The sequence below is a fragment of the Engystomops pustulosus genome, chromosome 6, assembly GCF_040894005.1.
Source record: "Engystomops pustulosus chromosome 6, aEngPut4.maternal, whole genome shotgun sequence".
NCBI classification, from domain to species: domain Eukaryota; kingdom Metazoa; phylum Chordata; class Amphibia; order Anura; family Leptodactylidae; genus Engystomops; species Engystomops pustulosus.
The window spans coordinates 180,142,070-180,155,065 of NC_092416.1; the positions used below are offsets into that span (position 1 = coordinate 180,142,070).

The 12,996-nt window shown below is 45.6% G+C and overlaps 1 protein-coding gene across 2 annotated transcripts in view; it reads right to left on the minus strand.

Annotated features, from left to right (window-relative positions):
- The window catches only part of STX8 (syntaxin 8), a 134,409-nt gene extending 125,498 nt beyond the window's left edge, over positions 1-8,911 (minus strand). The window contains exons 1-2 of one of the 2 annotated variants that reach the window (XM_072113726.1): positions 8,792-8,911; positions 5,532-5,631 (exon numbers count right to left, since the gene is read on the minus strand). In XM_072113726.1, coding sequence (XP_071969827.1) covers positions 5,532-5,631; positions 8,792-8,802 — 111 coding nt within the window. In that variant the 5' untranslated portion in view covers positions 8,803-8,911. Of the gene's footprint in view, positions 1-2,399; positions 2,503-5,531; positions 5,632-8,791 lie in introns of those variants that run through there. The other variant, XM_072113727.1, reaches the window with a different exon arrangement.
- Between the last annotated feature and the right edge of the window lie 4,085 nt (positions 8,912-12,996).

Here is a 12,996-nt window from a genome sequence, read left to right on the forward strand (position 1 = left end):
GATACTGACTGCTGAGCTGTGTATCTAATCCTATCCTGTGTGATACTGTCTGCTGAGCTGTGTATCTAATCCTATCCTGTGTGATACTGTCTGCTGAGCTCTGTATCTAATCCTATCCTGTGTGATACAGTCTGTAGAGCTGTATATCTAATCCTATCCTGTGTGATACTGACTGCTGAGCTTTGTATCTAATCCTATCCTGTGTGATACTGTCTACTGCGCTGTGTATCTAATCCTATCCTGTGTGATACTGTCTGCTGAGCTGTGTATCTAATCCAATCTTGTGTGATACTGTCTGCTGACTTATGTATCTAATCCTATCCTGTGTGATACTGTCTGCTGAGCTGTGTATCTAATCCTATCCTGTGTGGTACTGTCTGCTGACTTATGTATCTAATCCTATCATGTGTGATACTGTCTGCTGTGCTGTGTATCTAATCCAACCCTGTGTGATACTGTGCTCCTGATCATGTATCTAATCCTATCCTGTGTGATACTGTCTGCTGAGCTGTGTATCTAATCCTATCCTGTGTGATACAGTCTGCTGAGCTTTGTATCTAATCCTGTCCTGTGTGATACTGACTGCTGAGCTTTGTATCTAATCCTATCCTGTGTGATACTGACTGCTGAGCTGTGTATCTAATCCTATCCTGTGTGATACTGACTGCTGAGCTTTGTATCTAATCCTATCCTGTGTGATACTGTCTGCTGAGCTGTGTATCTAATCCTATCCTGTGTGATACTGACTGCTGAGCTGTGTATCTAATCCTATCCTGTGTGATACTGACTGCTGAGCTTTGTATCTAATCCTATCCTGTGTGATACTGTCTGCTGAGCTGTGTATCTAATCCTATCCTGTGTGATACTGACTGCTGAGCTGTGTATCTAATCCTATCCTGTGTGATACAGTCTGCTGAGCTGTGTATCTAATTCTATCCTGTGTGATACTGTCTGCTGAGCTTTGTATCTAATCCTGTCCTGTGTGATACTGACTGCTGAGCTGTGTATCTAATCCTATCCTGTGTGATACTGACTGCTGAGCTGTGTATCTAATCCTATCCTGTGTGATACTGACTGCTGAGCTGTGTATCTAATCCTATCCTGTGTGATACTGACTGCTGAGCTGTGTATCTAATCCTATCCTGTGTGATACTGACTGCTGAGCTGTGTATCTAATCCTATCCTGTGTGATACTTTGCTGCTTAGCTGTAACAATAATTCTTTATTTATATAGTGCCTACAGTTCACACAGCGCTGCACAAAGCATGCCAAATTGGTTGTGTATCTAATCCCATGACGTGAGAGACTGTGCTGCTGATCAGTGTATCTAATCCCATGACGTGTGAGACTGTGCTGCTGATCAGTGTATCTAATCCCATGACGTGTGAGACTGTGCTGCTGATCAGTGTATCTAATCCCATGACGTGTGAGACTGTGCTGCTGATCAGTGTATCTAATCCCATGACGTGTGAGACTGTGCTGCTGATCAGTGTATCTAATCCTATCACGTGTGATACTGCGCTGCTGAGCCGTGTATCTAATCCTATCCTGTGTGATACTGTCTACTGTGCAGTGTATCTAATCCTATAATGTGTGATACTGTGCTGCTGAGCTGTGTATCTGATCCTGTCACATGTAATACGGTCTTGCTGAGTTGTGTATCTAATCCTGTCATGTGTGATACTGCCTTGCTGAGCTATGCATCTAATCCTGCCACGAGTGATACTGTCCGCTGAGTTGTGTATCTAATCTTGTCACGTGTGATACTGTCTTGCTGAGCTATGCATCTAATCCTGCCACGAGTGATACTGTCTGCTGAGCTGTGTATCTAATCTTGTCACGTGTGATACTGTCTTGCTGAGATACCTACAAATAAACAATGTTATGAAAGGTAAAACAATAAGAACACGTGCCGTTCACCCAGAGATCATCCCAGCGTCTTGCAAGCAAAACAAGCAATGGAAATTTTTCAGTAAAAAGATAAAAACAAAGAAAAACATAATTTTCTAAGTTTTTTACAGAAACTACTTCTCAATGGCTGATGTTGAGTGGGGTCAGCCACCATTGTTGTCACTACAAACACCCCGGCCGAGCTCTTCGCAAGGTACGGCTGTTTATAGTACAAGCAGATAGCGGCCCCGTGTCAGCACAGTCACATCCACATAGACAACTGTGAGACGTCCCTATGACAACACTGCCTGGATAAGACTATACAAATATCCTAATATATATTTCTACACAGACACTATAATAAGCTTACACACGCCATACTATATTTATATACATTATATATATACACACACACACACGTATACACTGGGTTATCATGGCCGCCCCGTGTGTTTCATCCTTCCCTCATGGAAGGTTATGTTTCTTACTCTTTTCCTCACACTTTTTACCTCAGAATTTTAAATTTTCCTGTCACAATCCTCCAGTATTTAAATTTTTCCTCTCACAATCCTCCTGACAGGATAGGCCTCCATTTTGCGCCATGTTTGCTTCACTTCACCTCAGAGCTGACCCCACCCCCTTTCCTTATACTTCCTCCTGATTGGTTGCCTGTCTCTATAACTAGCCACGCTGTGAAGGGCTTGTCGCAATCCTGCAGCGAGAGTTCGTTCGGCTGGGACTTGTAGTCCCACTCATCACCATCATCATGACATTGCCATCGTACATTGGTTTTTGAATAAGCTTTATTTATAGAAAACAGACAACCCCAGGGAAATTCGCGAACGCATTGCAATGGAAAATGGGCGCCCAGGACTTTAGTGTGTTGTCACTACAAAGGGATCGGCTGTAATTATACATTGTGTTCCTCCATAACAAGTTATATTTGGAGGAATGTAATTACAATGTGTGGGTACAAGATGGAGAAAACAGACAACAGGGGTCATTCAGTCAAAAGAAGCAAAATAATACATCCAATGAGACGCTGCCTTTCATTGTTAAGGGAGCAGTATAGGAATTATCATTGATAACTCTAAAGCAACCCCCTTTAAGAAATAAAAGCATCTCCTCCCCCCTGTGCTTGGCTGGCGTTTCTTAACACAATACAAACGCAGCTTGTGAAAGCAACCAAACCGTTTTGTAGTCTAGATGACACCTCCCCATTACGTTTTGGGTCGGTACAATCATGAAGATACCAAAATAATACAGGTTTTATTATGTTTCAATACATATTTTTAAAAATTTAATATTTCGGGCAAAAGAATAAAATATCACAATATTCGGACACCAATAAGTTTTTCATACTACAGGCAGTCCCCGGGTTACATACAAGATAGGGTCTGGAGGTTTGTTCTTAAGTTGAATTTGTATGTAAGTCGAAACTGTATATTTTATAATGGAAGTTCTAGACAATTTTTTTTCTTTTGCCCCAATGACAATTGGAGTTTCAAAATTTTTGGTGTAATTGGACCAAGAATTATCAATAAAGCTTCATTACAGACACATTACAGCTGATCATTGCAGTCTGAGACTATAGTAAAGCATCCAGAGAGGTCACCAGAGGTCACAGGGGGCAGAGGGGTCCGTCTGTAACTATGGGTTGTCTGTAAGTCGGGTGTCCTTAAGTAGGGGACCGCCTGTATCGTGTTCAGAGCTGTGTAAGGTGTCTTTTTTGTTGGATGACCTGATGTTTTCATTGATAATCATTTTCAGGACTGTTCAAATTTTTATGGGTCTCAGTGGTCGCAGCTTTATGAGGAGCACATGACCAATAAATCCAGGGATTGGCTCAGTGGTCACGTGCGCAATAAATGTTCTCACCAGATATCGGGAGCCACCATGGGAGCCATTTTTCTATTAAAAACTGAACCTATTGCTATTATTTACTTAAATTTTAGAAGTAGAAAACCTGCTTCAGTCAGTGTACTAGAACAATCCCCCCTGACAGTCGCGCTCTGTGATATTGTAATGAACAATAATAAGGCAGTTATGGGGCGCACGTCACTAAGCACATTCATTACCGCTAATAATCATGTTCCATCTGTTGTCTCCAAAATAGAAGTGTATTCTATGCCGGATTATGGCTACAAGAGAAGACAACAAACAGAACCTGAAGTAAACCTTATCCACATCACGTACACAGACACAGCTGTCCCCCGGGTATATAGAGGCATAGCGCCCCCCTGCCAGCCTGGACTGGTATTACCATAGAGGACAGGCTTCTACAAGTGCTGTAAGACAGGCAAGTACAGGAGGGCACAACCAGCAGTGCACCCTGCTCTATCATCACTTCCAGCAGTGCACCCTGCTCTATCATCACTTCCAGCAGTGCACCCTGCTCTATCATCACTTCCAGCAGTGCACCCTGCTCTATCATCACTTCCAGCAGTGCACCCTGCTCTATTATCACTCCCAGCAGTGCACCCTGCTCTATCATCACTCCCAGCAGTGCACCCTGCTCTATCATCACTCCCAGCAGTGCACCCTGCTCTATCATCACTCCCAGCAGTGCACCCTGCTCTATCATCACTCCCAGCAGTGCACCCTGCTCTATCATCACTTCCAGCAGTGCACCCTGCTCTATCATCACTTCCAGCAGTGCACCCTGCTCTATCATCACTTCCAGCAGTGCACCCTGCTCTATCATCACTTCCAGCAGTGCACCCTGCTCTATCATCACTTCCAGCAGTGCACCCTGCTCTATCATCACTTCCAGCAGTGCACCCTGCTCTATCATCACTTCCAGCAGTGCACCCTGCTCTATCATCACTTCCAGCAGTGCACCCTGCTCTATCATCACTTCCAGCAGTGCACCCTGCTCTATCATCACTTCCAGCAGTGCACCCTGCTCTATCATCACTTCCAGCAGTGCACCCTGCTCTATCATCACTTCCAGCAGTGCACCCTGCTCTATCATCACTTCCAGCAGTGCACCCTGCTCTATCATCACTTCCAGCAGTGCACCCTGCTCTATCATCACTCCCAGCAGTGCACCCTGCTCTATCATCACTCCCAGCAGTGCACCCTGCTCTATCATCACTCCCAGCAGTGCACCCTGCTCTATCATCACTCCCAGCAGTGCACCCTGCTCTATCATCACTCCCAGCAGTGCACCCTGCTCTATCATCACTCCCAGCAGTGCACCCTGCTCCGCAGTCCTCCGCCGTCAGCACTGCGCCCTCCGCACTGCGCCCTCCGCCATCAGCACTGCGCCCTCCACCGCCCTGTGCCATCAGCAGTGCGCCCTCCGCCATCAGCAGTGCCCCCTCCGCCCGCCATCAGCAGTGCCAGTTATGGCAGGGAGTAGTAGGGCAGCATCATAACATTGGCTTATGGCCATAGAGCTACAGGCAGATCTGTACTGCAGGGAGGAGGCCATATCCACGGGACATGAAAAGCATCTCAGCGGCAGCAGCGCATTGCCCAGCATGACAGAGAGCTACAGGGTTCACCTAATACCAAGGCTTCTGCCATCTGCAATACAAAGCTGTACTGCTACCAGACATGTAAAACCCAGGCTGCAACGTGGTTCCCCTCCACTACTGGAATCTATTAAAGTGGAGAACCCCTTTAAACCATTTTACCTTTACTGGGTTTTCTCCATTGCGTAAGTAGCGATTCCTCTCGTGGATTTTCTCTGCGATCTCCTGAGCGAGGTGATAGGTAGAATCATACGAGGACAACCTGCAAAGTGTGGACATGTTATTACAATAATTCAAAGTACTTAAATATTTGGACAACATCTACAGAGCCAATATAGGGGTGCAGCAGTTAAACCCCAATATCTTCCATCTGTAATATATATTAACACATTGGGTCCTAAACCAAAGCGAGTACTGCAGCAGTTCCACCCAAAATCTCAGATGTACATGTAGTACGGGTCAAATAGGGATGAACTCTGGTTACCCTACAGTTCTCAGGTCATTCCTTGTATGATCTGATGTTTAATAACCGGTGTCATCCATGACCAATTGTGGAAAACAAGTTTGTGCGTCCATTTCCTCCTGGAGTGTGTACAAAATATATAGAGAAGAAGAGGAAGGAAAAATATGGAAAAGACAACTCACTAACGTTACCCAAGATGTGACATAAATAGTATCTGCCTTAAAGGGATTGTCAGGCTTTATGTAAATACAAAGCATCAATGGAATCTGCAACTCTCTATTATACAATCACTAAGCTCAGTGATCTTGGCCATAGCATAAGCTAAACACTTCTAATGACCGAATTTTACTGTTCATAATTGGGCTGTGAAGCTGGACAAAAAGTCACTTTCCTATGTGACCTATACAATGTGACAGGATACCTGTTAATATAGAGGTGACAACATGCCGACACTTGGGGGGCAGGACAGGGACACGCCGACACTTGGGGGGGCAGGACAGGGACACGCCGACACTTGGGGGGGCAGGACAGGGACACGCTGACACTTGGGGGCAGGTCAGGGACACGCTGACACTTGGGGGGGGCAGGACAGGGACACGCCGACACTTGGGGGGGCAGGACAGGGACACGATGACACTTGGGGGGGCAAGACAGGGACACGCTGACACTTGGGGGCAGGTCAGGGACACGCTGACACTTGGGGGGGGCAAGACAGGGACACGCTGACACTTGGGGGGGCAAGACAGGGACACGCTGACACTTGGGGGGGCAAGACAGGGACACGCCGACACTTGGGGGACAGGGACACGCCGACACTTGGGGGACAGGGACACGCCGACACTTGGGGGACAGGGACACGCCGACACTTGGGGGACAGGGACACGCCGACACTTGGGGGACAGGGACACGCCGACACTTGGGGGACAGGGACACGCCGACACTTGGGGGACAGGGACACGCCGACACTTGGGGGACAGGGACACGCCGACACTTGGGGGACAGGGACACGCCGACACTTGGGGGACAGGGACACGCCGACACTTGGGGGACAGGGACACGCCGACACTTGGGGGACAGGGACACGCCGACACTTGGGGGACAGGGACACGCCGACACTTGGGGGACAGGGACACGCCGACACTTGGGGGACAGGGACACGCCGACACTTGGGGGACAGGGACACGCTGACACTTGGGGGGACAGGACAGGCACACGCCAACACTTGGGGGACAGGACAGGGACACGCTGACACTTGGGGGGGACAGGACAGGGACACGCCGACACTTGGGGGACAGGACAGGGACATGCTGACACTTGGGGGGGGGCAGGACAGGGACACGCTGACACTTGTGGGGAGAGGACAGGGACACGCTGACACTTGTGGGGAGAGGACAGGGACACGCTGACACTTGTGGGGAGAGGACAGGGACACGCTGACACTTGTGGGGAGAGGACAGGGACACGCTGACACTTGTGGGGAGAGGACAGGGACACGCTGACACTTGTGGGGAGAGGACAGGGACACGCTGACACTTGTGGGGAGAGGACAGGGACACGCTGACACTTGTGGGGAGAGGACAGGGACACGCTGACACTTGTGGGGAGAGGACAGGGACACGCTGACACTTGTGGGGAGAGGACAGGGACACGCTGACACTTGTGGGGAGAGGACAGGGACACGCTGACACTTGTGGGGAGAGGACAGGGACACGCTGACACTTGTGGGGAGAGGACAGAGACACGCTGACACTTGTGGGGAGAGGACAGGGACACGCTGACACTTGGGGGACAGGACAGGGACACGCTGACACTTGGCGGACAGGGACACGTTGACACTTGGGGGACAGGACAGGGACACGCTGACACTTGGGGGGACAGGACAGGGACACGCTGACACTTGGGGGGACAGGACAGGGACACGCTGACACTTGGGGGGACAGGACAGGGACACGCTGACACTTGGGGGGACAGGACAGGGACACGCTGACACTTGGGGGACAGGACAGGGACACGCTGACACTTGGGGGACAGGACAAGGACACGCTGACACTTGGGGGGACAGGACAGGGACACGCTGACACTTGGGGGGACAGGACAGGGACATGCTGACACTTGGGGGACAGGACAGGGACACGCTGACACTTGGGGGACAGGACAGGGACACGCTTACACCTGGGGGACAGGACAGGGACACGCTTACACCTGGGGGACAGGACAGGGACACGCTTACACCTGGGGGACAGGACAGGGACACGCTGACACTTGGGGGACAGGACAGGGACACGCTTACACCTGGGGGACAGGACAGGGACACGCTGACACTTGGGGGACAGGACAGGGACACGCTGACACTTGGGGGACAGGACAGGGACACGCTTACACCTGGGGGACAGGACAGGGACACGCTGACACTTGGGGGACAGGACAGGGACACGCTGACACTTGGGGGGACAGGACAGGGACACGCTGACACTTGGGGGACAGGACAGGGACACGCTGACACTTGGGGGACAGGACAGGGACACGCTGACACTTGGGGGACAGGACAGGGACACGCTGACACTTGGGGGGACAGGACAGGGACACGCTGACACTTGGGGGGATAGGACACTTGGGGGACAGGACAGGGACACGCTGACACTTGGGGGACAGGACAGGGACACGCTTACACCTGGGGGACAGGACAGGGACACGCTGACACTTGGGGGACAGGACAGGGACACGCTGACACTTGGGGGACAGGACAGGGACACGCTGACACTTGGGGGGACAGGACACTTGGGGGACAGGAGAGGCTGACACTTGGGGGGCAATGATACAGATACATAGACAGTGTCAGCGGTCTAGTACAGGATACATAATACTCGCAGACATTGCTGGGACTTGTAGTTCTCGGTGGAGTACACATACGATACATAACATGTGATACAGATATGATGCACCGTTATACTGCACCCACCAAGGATCCATGGCTGCGGCAGGAATGAGCGACACTTCCTGTTTGTGTCATGTGACTTACGGCTCCTCCCGCGGGTCAAAATCTTGTGACTTCTAGGCAGGCGAATCAGTGCAGCCTCATATGTGCAGCAGGTTCAGCCCCTTACACTGTATATAACTATATATTTATATATGTAGTTTGTGCAGCAGGGGATATATAGGGAGAGGTGATACTAATATTTATATATGTATAATGTTCTTTATTTTTTTTTACATTTTTTGCTTTTTGTGGTAATTCAGCTGCAGCTTGTAGAGAACTATGGGCCACATTTATTAAAGTGTCTGTGCCAGTTTTGTGTTAACCCTGTGTCCGCCGTGCCACAAAATCCTGCACCTATAGGGGCGTCCAGACAGTGCGCCATATTTTTTACTGTGAGTACACATAATTGTGTTGCACGCTGTATAGTAAAGGTGCAACAAAAAAAGTGGGTGCCCACTTCCCGAGCAGCGCAGGGGGCGTCAGATTAATGAAGAATTAATGAAGAATTAATGAAGAATTAATCTGGCGCCCCCTGTACTGCTCCGGAAGTGAGCACCAACTTTTTTTTTGGTGCACCTTTAACATAGAGCATGCAAAACACAATTCTGTCGGTTTGCTGTAATAAATGTGGCACACGGACCGAAGGAGGACACAGAGGACCCGCGACACAAAACTGGCGCAGACACTTCATAAACACATGTACCAGCAGTTTTTTTGCAGTAAAAGTGAGACAGAAAAATGGCGCAGACACTTTAATAACTGTGCGCCAGGGTCACATCTTATGTCTCTGGCTCAATGTTTGTTTTTAACATTGCATCATTTTCCAATGATATCCATCAATATTCAACTATATAGGTGTCTGGTCTGTAATCTGGTATTAATATAGAGGTCTGGGTCTGATATAATATAGAGGTCTAGGTCTGATATTAATATAGAGGTCTGGAGTCTGATAATAATATAGAGGTCTGGGTCTGATATTAACATAGAGGTCTGGAGTCTGATAATAATATAGAGGTCTGGGTCTAATATTAATATAGAGGTCTGGGTCTAATATTAATATAGAGGTCTGGGTCTGATATTAATATAGAGGTCTGGGTCTAATATTAATATAGAGGTCTGGGTCTGATATTAATATAGAGGTCTGGGTCTGATATTAACATAGAGGTCTGGGTCTAATATTAATATAGAGGTCTGGGTCTGATATTAATATAGAGGTCTGGGTCTAATATTAATATAGAGGTCTGGGTCTGATATTAATATAGAGGTCTGGGTCTAATATTAATATAGAGGTCTGGGTCTGATATTAATATAGAGGTCTGGGTCTAATATTAATATAGAGGTCTGGGTCTGATATTAACATAGAGGTCTGGGTCTAATATTAATATAGAGGTCTGGGTCTGATATTAATATAGAGGTCTGGGTCTAATATTAATATAGAGGTCTGGGTCTGATATTAATATAGAGGTCTGGGTCTAATATTAATATAGAGGTCTGGGTCTGATATTAATATAGAGGTCTGGGTCTAATATTAATATAGAGGTCTGGGTCTGATATTAATATAGAGGTCTGGGTCTAATATTAATATAGAGGTCTGGGTCTGATATTAATATAGAGGTCTGGGTCTAATATTAATATAGAGGTCTGGGTCTGATATTAATATAGAGGTCTGGGTCTGATATTAATATAGAGGTCTGGGTCTAATATTAATATAGAGGTCTGGGTCTGATATTAATATAGAGGTCTGGGTCTAATATTAATATAGAGGTCTGGGTCTGATATTAATATAGAGGTCTGGGTCTGATATTAATATAGAGGTCTGGGTCTAATATTAATATAGAGGTCTGGGTCTGATATTAATATAGAGGTCTGGGTCTAATATTAATATAGAGGTCTGGGTCTGATATTAATATAGAGGTCTGGGTCTGATATTAACATAGAGGTCTGGGTCTAATATTAATATAGAGGTCTGGGTCTGATATTAATATAGAGGTCTGGGTCTAATATTAATATAGAGGTCTGGGTCTGATATTAATATAGAGGTCTGGGTCTGATATTAATATAGAGGTCTGGGTCTAATATTAATATAGAGGTCTGGGTCTGATATTAATATAGAGGTCTAGGTCTGATATAATATAGAGGTCTGGGTCTGATATAATATAGAGGTCTGGGTCTGATATTAATATAGAGGTCTGGGTCTGATATTAATATAGAGGTCTGGGTCTAATATTAATATAGAGGTCTGGGTCTGATATTAATATAGAGGTCTGGGTCTAATATTAATATAGAGGTCTGAGTCTGATATTAATATAGAGGTCTGGGTCTGATATTAACATAGAGGTCTGGGTCTAATATTAATATAGAGGTCTGGGTCTGATATTAATATAGAGGTCTGGGTCTAATATTAATATAGAGGTCTGGGTCTGATATTAATATAGAGGTCTGGGTCTGATATTAATATAGAGGTCTGGGTCTAATATTAATATAGAGGTCTGGGTCTGATATTAATATAGAGGTCTGGGTCTAATATTAATATAGAGGTCTGGGTCTGATATTAATATAGAGGTCTGGGTCTAATATAATATAGAGGTCTGAGTCTGATATTAATATAGAGGTCTGGGTCTGGTATTAATATAGAGGTCTGAGTCTGATATTAATATAGAGGTCTGGGTCTGGTATTAATATAGAGGTCTAGGTCTGATATAATATAGAGGTCTGGGTCTGATATTAATATAGAGGTCTGGGCCTGATATTAATATAGAGGTCTGGGTCTGATATTAATATAGAGGTCTGGGTCTAATATTAATATAGAGGTCTGGGTCTGATATTAATATAGAGGTCTGGGTCTGATATTAATATAGAGGTCTGGGTCTAATATTAATATAGAGGTCTGGGTCTGATATTAATATAGAGGTCTAGGTCTGATATAATATAGAGGTCTGGGTCTGATATAATATAGAGGTCTGGGTCTGATATTAATATAGAGGTCTGGGTCTGATATTAATATAGAGGTCTGGGTCTAATATTAATATAGAGGTCTGGGTCTGATATTAATATAGAGGTCTGGGTCTAATATTAATATAGAGGTCTGGGTCTGATATTAATATAGAGGTCTGGGTCTGATATTAACATAGAGGTCTGGGTCTGATATTAATATAGAGGTCTAGGTCTGATATAATATAGAGGTCTGGGTCTAATATTAATATAGAGGTCTGGGTCTGATATTAATATAGAGGTCTGGGTCTAATATTAATATAGAGGTCTGGGTCTGATATTAATATAGAGGTCTGGGTCTGATATTAATATAGAGGTCTGGGTCTAATATTAATATAGAGGTCTGGGTCTGATATTAATATAGAGGTCTGGGTCTAATATTAATATAGAGGTCTGGGTCTGATATTAATATAGAGGTCTGGGTCTAATATAATATAGAGGTCTGAGTCTGATATTAATATAGAGGTCTGGGTCTGGTATTAATATAGAGGTCTGAGTCTGATATTAATATAGAGGTCTGGGTCTGGTATTAATATAGAGGTCTAGGTCTGATATAATATAGAGGTCTGGGTCTGATATTAATATAGAGGTCTGGGCCTGATATTAATATAGAGGTCTGAGTCTGATATTAATATAGAGGTCTGGGTCTGATATTAATATAGAGGTCTGGGTCTGATATTAATATAGAGGTCTGGGCCTGATATTAATATAGAGGTCTAGGTCTGATATAATATAGAGGTCTGGGTCTGATATTAACATAGAGGTCTGGGTCTAATATTAATATAGAGGTCTGGGTCTGATATTAATATAGAGGTCTGGGCCTGATATTAATATAGAGGTCTAGGTCTGATATAATATAGAGGTCTGGGTCTGATATAATATAGAGGTCTGGGTCTGATATAATATAGAGGTCTGGGTCTGATATAATATAGAGGTCTGGGTCTGATATAATATAGAGGTTTGGGTCTGATATAATATAGAGGTCTGGGTCTGATATAATATAGAGGTCTGGGTTTGAATTTAATATAGAGATATGGGTCTGATATAATATAGAGGTCTGGGTCTGATATAATATAGAAGTCTGGTTTTGGGTCTGATATTAATATTAGAGTCTGGTTTTGGGTCTGATATTATTATAAAGGGTCAGGTCTGGGGTCTAATATTAATTTAAATGCCCAGTCTGGGATCTGATATTA